Source organism: Eptesicus fuscus, chromosome 11 (genome assembly GCF_027574615.1).
Source record: "Eptesicus fuscus isolate TK198812 chromosome 11, DD_ASM_mEF_20220401, whole genome shotgun sequence".
Classification (NCBI taxonomy): Eukaryota; Metazoa; Chordata; class Mammalia; order Chiroptera; family Vespertilionidae; genus Eptesicus; species Eptesicus fuscus.
The window spans coordinates 38,913,162-38,923,514 of record NC_072483.1 but is presented as its reverse complement, the minus strand read 5'-3'; the positions used below and the strand labels follow the sequence as shown (position 1 = coordinate 38,923,514).

General features: G+C 38.5%; 1 protein-coding gene across 4 annotated transcripts in view; it reads left to right on the top strand.

The window, feature by feature from the left end:
* The window catches only part of PLA2R1 (phospholipase A2 receptor 1), a 112,980-nt gene extending 103,362 nt beyond the window's left edge, over nt 1–9,618 (top strand). For all 4 annotated transcript variants that reach the window (XM_054722926.1, XM_054722925.1, XM_028141133.2 and 1 more), the window contains 6 exons: nt 122–290; nt 1,987–2,127; nt 3,202–3,318; nt 4,526–4,702; nt 5,467–5,499; nt 5,627–9,618. In XM_054722926.1, the coding sequence (XP_054578901.1) occupies nt 122–290; nt 1,987–2,127; nt 3,202–3,318; nt 4,526–4,702; nt 5,467–5,499; nt 5,627–5,844 (855 nt within the window). In that variant the 3' untranslated portion in view covers nt 5,845–9,618. The remainder of the gene's footprint in view (nt 1–121; nt 291–1,986; nt 2,128–3,201; nt 3,319–4,525; nt 4,703–5,466; nt 5,500–5,626) is intronic.
* Nucleotides 9,619–10,353: the final 735 nt, after the last annotated feature.

Sequence of the window (10,353 nt, the reverse complement as noted above, 5' to 3'; positions counted from 1 at the left end):
ATAGACATCTAAGATGTGGAAATACAAATCTGTGTGTGGAGTGAGGGATGCCCAAAAAGCATTGGGTGATGTCCAAACAGAAGTCTTGGCAAGGAAATGATGGCTCCGTTTCCCTCCACAGAATGGTCTCAGTTTTGACTGGTCAGATGGCACCAAATCCTCCTTCACTTTTTGGAAAGAGGATGAGTCATCCTTGCTGGGTGACTGTGTTTTTGCTGACACCAATGGGTGCTGGAGTAGCACAGCCTGTGAGACATTTCTGCAAGGAGCCATTTGTCATGTACCTACTGGTAGGTTCAATTCTATTCAACTAAAAACATAGGTACTGTGCACCTACTGTATGCAAGGCAGTGTGCTAAGCAGGAGCTATGAGGAAGAGTAGTAAGGAGTGTCTGCCTCAAGAAGCCTTTGGTCTGGTAGGTGATGTACAGACAAATAACTGTTATACAAGGCAGGGCTACCAAACAATATGAGAGGTAGCAAGTGTTGTGGGGGTTAGCAAGAAAAAAATCACATCATATCCACTTGGAAAACGTAGAAAGACTTCTTGAAGGACTTGACTGAGGAGATTTCCCTTGAAGAATGGGCGGGATGTAAATGAGGCAATGATGGGACATCTTGAGCAGAAAAGGTTGGACAAAGACAGGGAGGGAAGAAAGGACTGAGCATGTATAGGGCAAAGCTGATATTGAGATTTTCCTACATCACAAATTATGGTTAAGGGAGAGGTATGAAATCAGCTAGAAATGTGGGTTAGGAGAATGGACGACCTTGAATGCCAGACTGGGGTTTATGTTTAGGTCAACAATGAATAGGATTCTAGAGTTATTGTGATAATAATGGCAATGATATTTATGTCTATATCACATATATATTTAAATGTTAAGATGATAATAACATCTCATTATACTTAAAGTTCACCTGTATGAAACAAATTCAGAGCATTAAATAGCTTCTTGAAGATCTCACAGATGTCCATCAACAGCCCCAGTAGTAGCAGACAAGTTTCCTTGCTTTCTGGTGTGTTGTGTATCCCATCATACCAGACCCTGTTCCTTTGATTGCTGTGGTGTACATAGAGTTCCTTAACACCAGTTGGTCTCTTTTTGAATCTCTCATTTAGTAAAAGTGCATTTACTTTTTACATTCTGAATATTATAAGTCAAATAGCATGCACTTTATGTAACTTCAGATCAAAATAATTCAGGATAAAAGTCATACTTTGGAAAAGACAATTCTGCTTCTAAAACACCACAAGAGTTAGCCTTCCCTTTCAACATCACTGCATTTATTGAGTGCTTTAGAAGCATCAGGCACTATCTCAACTTAAACTTCTCAAGCTGTAAGAAAGATGTTGTCGTTAGATCTCTTTTGTAGACAAAGAAACCAAAGTATAGGGAGGTTACATATCAGGCCCACAGCCACCTACCTAGGATCTCAGCGTGATGTGTCTGACTCTTGTGCGTGCCCTCCGAAGCAAAGTCCACCCCAAATTTCCCTGTGTTATGTGATGTGATGTGATGTGATGTGATGTGATGTGATGTGATGTGATGTGATGTGATACATGATTGAATGCATTATTTTCTCTAATAGGTTGATTAGCAGGTAAGGATTTGCTAAGTCTATAATATTCAGCACTGAATGTAATAAATTTTGTACATTGCCTTTGGAATTGCCTTTTGCAAGTTTCATTCAGCTGCCAGTATTCCTAAGAATCATATCCCATGATACTAATGGTAAACATGAAAGTCAGCCACTTTACCCAGGGTAAGCCTCTATACCCTGTTATGTGTAGGTAAAGGTTATTTCTGCTAGAAATGCTATAAACCAGTCCTAGTTTTGTAATCATGTATATTAAACCACTCTTCAGACTATTACCATGAAAATCTCATTACATATATTTATCTTGGTCTTTCATAGAATGTAATGCGATATTCATCCCAACTCAGTCACCACACTGAAATCATGACTGATTTTTGTTTATAGAAACAAGACCATTTGGACACCCAGAGCTGTGCTCTGAAACATCTATTCCTTGGATAAAATTCAAAAGTAATTGCTACAGTTTTTCTACAGTCCTAGACAGTATGAGTTTTGAAGCTGCTCATGAATTTTGCAAAAAGGAAGGTAATTCTTTTGTGATGGTAACATACTTTCAATGTGTTCCTTCTTTTTTAAAATTTATTTTTATTTTTGAGAGTATTATAGATGTCCCCCTGTTTTCCCCTTTTATCCCCTCCACCCGGCTCCCGCCCCACCCCAGGCCCTCACCACACTATTGTCTGGGACCATGGGCTATGTCAATGTGTTTCTTCATGATATTTTATTAAACAATCTAATTTTTTGTCTCATGATTTAGTGATTTTAGCAGCAATAAAAACACTGAAAAAATAAATAGTATTACGTTTATTTGGAGGATGGCTAATATATGAAACTAAAGGCCTGGTGCACGAATTCATGCACGGGTGGGGTCCTTCAGCCCTGCCTGCGCCTTCTCGCAGTCCAGGACTCCTCGGGGGATATCAGACATCCCTCTCGCAGTCCAGGGCTCTTGCAGTCCTGGACCCCTTGCTCCTTACCGCCTGCCTGCAACAGAGTGGGGAGAGGCTTCCACCACTGCCGTTGCACTCGCCAGCCATGAGCCCGGCTTCTGGTTGAGCAGCGCTCCCCCTGTGGGAGCACACTGACCACCACGGGGAAGCTCCTGCATTGAGCGTCTGACCCCTGGTGGTCAGTGCACATCATAGCAAGCAGTTGAGTGGCCTTAGTATATCATTAGCATATTATGCTTTGATTGGTTGAACTGCCCACCAGACCAGTAGACCAGACAGTTAGCATATTAGGCTTTTATTATATAGGATTAAATGTCCAGTATAAAACTTTAAAACTTAAGATGATGTCTCAAAATACTGTACTTCCCCCCCCACAAAAAAAAAATGTTCTTTTTGAATGCTTTTGAATTACAGATTTTTTATGTTCCCTAAAATTAATATTCTATGCTTTTACTTCTGAGATTAAAACTTGTATCTCTTAATAAATGTGGTTTTGCTTTAACATTTTTCACCAAAAATCAATTACATACACTGGAAATTTTCGCTTTTCTAAGCCTGAGCTTTACAAATTATGGTATGGGAGACATTTTTAAAATTGTATTTACATGTAAACACAAGTATTTGTTCATTTGCTGTTTGTCTTTTACAGGATCGAATCTTTTGACAATCAAGGATGAGGCTGAAAATTCATTTCTCCTAGAAGAGCTTTCTGCTTTTGTTTCTTCTGTCCGGATGGTTTGGTTGAATGCTCAGTTTGATGATGACAGTAAGTAATTGGTGTAGAAAAGGGGAGAGAGCATGAATAAGCACATGGTGGTCAAGGTTGGTGAAAACGGCCTCTACAAACCAGAAAACTCTCCTTGGATAGATTTGCTGTAAATATAGCACACGTGTTAAAGCCATTTCTTCCAAAAAACAAACAAACAAAAACATTGCTAACGCTTTTCTCTATACTATCCTTTCCTGTGAAATAACCCCAAATGAAAACAAACAAACAAGTTTATGTACATGAAGATGCTTGACTGGAACTTTATGTTCACAGACTGAGTCATAGACACCAAAACCAGGTTTCTGGGTGTTAAAAAGCACAATAGAGTGTGATGGTAACATTTGGTAAGCAATCTAATTTTTTGTCTGATGATTTAATAATTTTAGCAGTAATAAAAGCAATGAAAAAGTAAATAGTATTAAATTTGTTTAGTGTTTCAGTGATGAATTATGCTACTAGAATTATTTGCTACCCATAACAACCAAAGTTTATATTCAAATGAGAGCATAGTGTTCTTTCCTTTATTTAAATTATGGTTATTGAAAGTATAAGTGAATACAATTATTTTAAGTGGTATGGACAGCTCAAATCCTATAAAACAAGTGGTGTACCAAAGTAGAGGGTGGGTCTACCCTGGCAAGCAGTATTATTTCAATCACTGACATTATTTAGAATTTCTAGCACATGGTGATAAAAAGCTGACTGACTTTTAGTTAGTTTTATTGTTGATTTTAAATCCTTTTCGGATAATGCACCCCTTCATTTCCTACACATGGATGGACTCTCCAATGGCCCCACCCTTTGGTATGCCACTGGCTTGCTATTTAAAGAAACTCACTGTAAAATTCTTTTAGAAAGTGAGCCATTTTGTAATGACATAGATGTTAGGACTTCAAAGGATTTTTTTCTATGTTATTAGTTTAGTTTATTAAATGATTTCCTTAAGTTGCTTATAATGATAAGAAATATTTCAAAATCCAAACTTATGTTAGCAAACATGAAATCCTCGGTGAACTAAATTGGAACTACATTAAAATGAATCGGGAGTTGTTCACAAGGTGAGTTCATAACTGTACTTACTGAGTTAAAAGCACCAGATAAGGAGAGAATCTCATTAAATTTAGGGGCTGCTTTTTATGGTTCATTCTAGTCTTCGTAGGTTAGATAACCCACAGCCATTTTTAAATCGGCAATTTTTCCACAGATAAAACCATGAAGTGGTTTGATGGAACTCCCACAGACCAGTCAAACTGGGGCATTCGGAAGCCAGAGATGGACCACATCAAACCTCATCTGTGTGTTGCCCTGAGGATCCCTGAAGGAGTGTGGCAGTTATCCCCATGTCAAGAGAAAAAAGGATTTATATGTAAACTGGAGGCAGGTGGGTAAAGTCAGAGGGTGATTCTTCATTTTGATTCCACCCTATGTAATGTGGACCCACCTAGCATCTAAAGCTTTTAAAATCCAAATATTCAGGAATTACTCAGATATATTTTACTCACATTTTTATTGCAAACAAAATGCACAGTGCTGAGACTGAATGGGAATTCCTTGGCTTAAAAAAGGCAGTGTATGTGTTTGTAAGCACTAACAATGATTACTGTAAATCAGGGGTCAGCAAACTTTTCCTGTAAAGGGCCAGATAAAACTATTTCAGGCTCTGGGGGCCATATGGTCTCTGTCTTGCTGCCACTATAGCATGAAAACAGCCACACACAATGCAGAAATGAAATGTGGCTGAATTCCAATGAAACATCTATACTAATAAAAGCATAATATGCTAATTAGACTGGACAGCCGAATGACTTTCCAGACAAAGCCACGGTGGCGGGGGCAGAGGCAGAGGCAGTTAGGGGCGATCAGGCAGGCAGGCAGAGTGGTTAGGGGCAATCAGGCAGGCAGGCAGGCAGGCAGGCAGGCAAGCAGTTAGGAGCCAGTAGTCCTGGATTGTGAGAGGGTGCAGGCCGAGCTGAACACCTCTCCCCTGCACGAATTTTGTGCACCAGGCCTCTAGTTACTTATAAAAACAGAAGCCCAGATTTAACCCATAGGCCATAGTTTGCTGAGCCCTGCTACAAATAATGACACCATTTTGCTGACTTAAAAGAAAAACTTCATCTCATTTTCTTTTGTATTTAATTTTAGATATTCACGTGGCAAAGGAACATCCAGGAAAAGGTATGTTTGGAGCAGTAGAGAACATTTTGATTTTTCTTAGAAGTAATAAAATAGAAAGTAACTATGTGAGGGTGTCTGTTGTACTTCATTGCCATTGAAGTTTTCCCTTTTTTTCATCTTCTTTCAGGACCAAGTCACAGCATCGTACCATTGGCAGTAGCGCTGACACTGATAGCAATTCTGGCCATTTCCACACTTGCCTTCTGCATAAACAAGCACAGCAGTGGTGCCTTCAGGAGGCTCGTGGAGTTTCGGAATCCTTACTATCCCACAACCAACTTCAGTGCAGTACATTTGGAAGAAAATATTCTCATTTCAGATCTTGAGAACAATGACCAACAGTAATGAAGCCAGAGAAAGCCACAGTCATGAGGACGAGTAAAGAAGACCACAAGGAGAGCCTCATCTGTATTTTTCTTTACACACCAGATGCCATTATACTGTGAATTGTAACCACATTAGATGGGTGTTGATTTATTCATTTCCCGCAACTGTGATCTATTCTTTCAAAGGGGAAATTACACAATGGTTATTATTCTGAAAACAAGAACTATTAAAAGAAACTCCCTCTCAAAAACTCTCAAACCAATGTTAATAACAGTTTTTGCATTACTATGTTTCTACCAAGTATTTTGGGGGGAATTTTAGAACTCAGCTATTTAGACATTTACCCACTTTCATTCCATGAAAAGAGAGGATGTAAAACTGTAAACTTATATGTGATAGGAAAAGGAAAAACCTCCTGTGAGGTTTCTTCTCTGTTTTTAATGCAATCTTTTTAATTCAATCAGTTTTAACAGCAGGGTTTGGAAAATACTGATTTCTAAGCTTAAAAGTGACAGGTTCTGGGCTCTAAACTAATATTTAGGGTGGCTCATTTTTATTACTTCTGATTTCTCAAACTAAAAGAAAAGAAAATTTACTTTTCTTTAAATAGTAAAATCTTGGTTAGCAGCATGCTTTCATAAACAACCACACAATGTGGCCCAAAATATTCCATTATTAAATGATGACTAAGTTTGATAGTTAAAAATATCTTAGAGATAAGCTTAAAAGAAATTTATTGAGATCTTAATCCTGTTAAAACTCATGGGTTTTATTAAAAACTAAAGGTATAAAATAATATTTAACACTCCTAACAACCAAAAAAAAATGTAGAATGTAACTTGAATTTAAAGGGGAAAAATTGAAGATCTGAATTATAGTTCCATTAGAACCAGACTCAAGAATATGTTGAGCAGCACTAAGTAATCTCCAGCAGTAATTTAGAGCCCTTTGCTATTTAAGGGAGTTTATTTGGAGTGTTCTGTTTAGTAAACTGTGGTTCCAGGGAACCAACTCCATTGTGTCGAACTAGTAAGTGCAGTGGGTAAATAATGATTAAAAGCATGCTACCGTCTGTAAATTTAAAATGACCGATTTTATCTTCCTTCCTTAACTTATTATAAAGAAACATGACTTCACCATCAATATTTAAGGGTTTCCTCAGTCCATAAATGTTTATTGAATTCCTATTAAGAACCAAGTGCCATTCTACAAACTGGAGATACTGGGGTAAGCAGGTCCATGAGATCTCTGTTTTCAGGGCACTTCTTTTTTAATGAAGGAAAATGGGCAGTAAACCAGTAAAGAAATGCAGGAGCAGAAAATATCAATTGGTTATGAATATTAAGTAAGGTCCCAGGATCGAGAAAAACTGGGGGTTATCAGGGTCTCCCTAGAGTGTGCATTTTAGTTATTACAACCAACTGCCTCAAAGCTGGTGGCCACTAGTCACAAGGTGGAGCTCCGGGAGAAGGTATGAGTACGTTTCTCAGTGGCAAACCATCATCATTAGAACTACAATCTGAAGAGCATGCCCTCAGAATGAAGTCCCCATAGCTTGAAACAGTAAATACAGCTTCCCAAAGCAGCTCTTTGCTACTGTTGTGTGTGTAGTTTACACACTGGAACAATCAGCTTCCATATTTTTTGTAAGTTTGAAGACTTTATTTTTTTTAAGATATTATATTATGTGACAGTTGTATATTTATGACTCAAAAGAATGATTGGCTTGAACTAACCAGATAGTATAAAAGCCCAATTTAACAATCTATCAGGTGAAATTAGAGTTCTGTTCTGGTCTTTTCAGTGGACTTGGTAAAAAAAAAAAAAAAAAAAAAAAAAAGCTAATCAATTATCCTTCCAGTCAAGCTATGTTGAAGTGGAATAGTCACACATAACAACTTGGCCAAGTATGTCATTCATAAACTGGTTCTGCAGAAAGAAACTGTACTGCTTGTCAATGCTCTGTACTTTGATACTGAACCACATCTCCAGAGACTCTGTCCCTATGGACAGACCATGCAGTCCTTCACAATACTGCAAGTTCAGAAATAGAGAGTACTGAAGTAGTCTGTTTTATTCATATATGTGCACTTTAATAAACATTTTTCCATATCTATTTTTAATCTGAACTTGATTTCACAGCTGAAGCCTGAAAAGAAAAAAGTAGCAGGGTTACAAACACTTTATGCATAATTAATGTGCCCCCTCCAAAGAAAAATCAGTTATTTTCTAAGACTCTAGGTAATGGAAAATCTTGGATTTTTCTTGTTAAGTCCAATGGCTCTTCCCATCCCAGCAGTCTTCTTGCAGTTTAAATGTTTCTTCTATTGAAAGGTCCCATCCCTATCAAGCATGGATTAGATGGTGTCTTTAGATAAAGGTCCAGTCTTTTGGAGTTTCCTTTCCCTCCTCGAAACGCTGGATGGATATATGAGAATTTGGTGTGTCCTTGCGGTACTGGGGGGAGAAGATGATAACTGACTGTGGATGTGTGTTACCTGGTGTCCACTGAAGGTAGTTGTTTGGCCCCACTCTTGGGAATTCTGCTGGAATCTGCCATGAAGTCTATACTTGGTGCAACCTGTAGTCTATTCTCTTTGATTTGGCCCCATCCCGCCTCTCTCTGGCACCACCTAATCCCAGGAGAATTGGTTGTGACTCCTATTCAATTCCCTACCTGGACATTGCAATTCTTGGCTACAAGGCTACTTCATCCCTGCAGTAGTGAGACCCTGTCCAGCACCATCTGCTATTCTGTTAGTCAGGGGAGGCTACCTGCTGTAGCAAACAATCCCAAAGTCTTGGTGGTTTAACAAGCAAAGGTTCATTCCTCCTCCACACCGAAGTGAGCTTGTAGGGGGACTTGGTTTTATTCAGTTATTGGCAAGTCCCAGTTCTTCCCTAGTCAGGCCTCCATCTCCTAAAGCCTTGGAGTCTTCCAGTGGGTCTCCTGCCTCTGAAGAAGTTAACTTGGATACGTGTTTGATTAATTATGTAGCTAAGTCTTCAAACTGAGGACACATACCCTGAAGGTGCATAAAGATTTCCAAGGGACAGAGGGGCATGGGTATTTTTAAGGAGCTTAGTTTCCAGAATCTTTAACCTTCATACAACCTTTCTTAGGATTGGTTGCATGAGAACACCCTGAGATTATGGTGTCATACTGATTCTTAGTTCCTACATCTCTTGGCACAAATGCTTGTCTTTAGCTTTAAAAAATGACATGGCTTTTACTCCAAATCTTACTGTGATCCTTCACTTTGGGGAAGCCTCCCTGGCACCAAAGAAAAATGTTCAAAGTAAAGATGTCAGTGCAGCATCTTCTAATACAGGATTTATAAGCCCAGTGCACGGCCTCATGTGTTCCCTGTGTCCATACATTTTTCTGTTAAGAGTGAAGTGTTGAGTTAGCAATTCCATGTTGGGATATTCTAAGTTAATATGCATTGTATAGTGGAACATCAGAGATGATAACCACCTTGTTTAAGACTTTCTTTCATCCAGCCCCTGGAAAGAAAATCTGGTGAAAGTAAGGAGAGTGTAGATATTGATAAAAATCTGATGTCGTAACTTTATCCTGGTAAAAAGCTCATGGCAGAGCTCTTAGATTTATCTATCTTAGATTTCTAAGGATGAGTAATAGCATACTTGTTGAGTTGAAAAATAAAATCAGACTTTTTCTGAACATTGTCTTATTGGGCTCACGGTTTTGACAATGAAAACTGGCCTTACCAATTAAGTTTTTATGATGAATATTTTTCATTAGTTGAATAAACTAAATTTGCAACTCTAGTGTTCTGATTAAAGTACTTATTAAGATAAAGACATTTTAATAAAAAAAGTATTTATTGAAGTATAATGAAATTAACAATATTTCATTTTTCCCATCCTTACCTTGTATATCAGATAAAATAAAGTGTTTATAAATGAAAGAATAGTATGCATAATCAATAGTCATTTGAAAGGTATTTCTAATGCCTTTTAATTTTACTTCTAAGAAATTGACAGACAGTTAATCATTCTAATGACTGGGTAGCAAATTATTTTGCAAATTGAGTGTTTCCAGTTCTTTACTTTAAGCAAAATTCAAGAAGAACATAATCAAATTGTCAGTTGATAGATGATGAAAATAATTTTTAATGTATGATCACTGTGATTTTTGGCACATATGAGAAAATAATTCAAATAATGGAGTTATCCTAATATATAAAAACCCAGGGTCCATAACATCCAAAACGACCGAAGGCTTGACCGACCAGAAGTCAGCGCTGGGTTGCCATGGCAACCCAGCACTGACTGCCAAGGGGGCTGCGGATCAGGCCTGAAGAGAGGCCTGGAGAGAGAAGCAGGGTCTGATCTATAACCTCCGTGGCAGCTGTTGATCAGCCCTTGCCTCTCTCTTTCTCTGGGGGCCTGGCCAGCAGCCGCGCCTCTCTTTCTCTCAGGCCTTTGCTGCGGCTGCTGATCAGCCCCGCCTCTCTGATCAGGCCCATTGATAGACCCAGAGACGCTGACTGGCATAGAAAC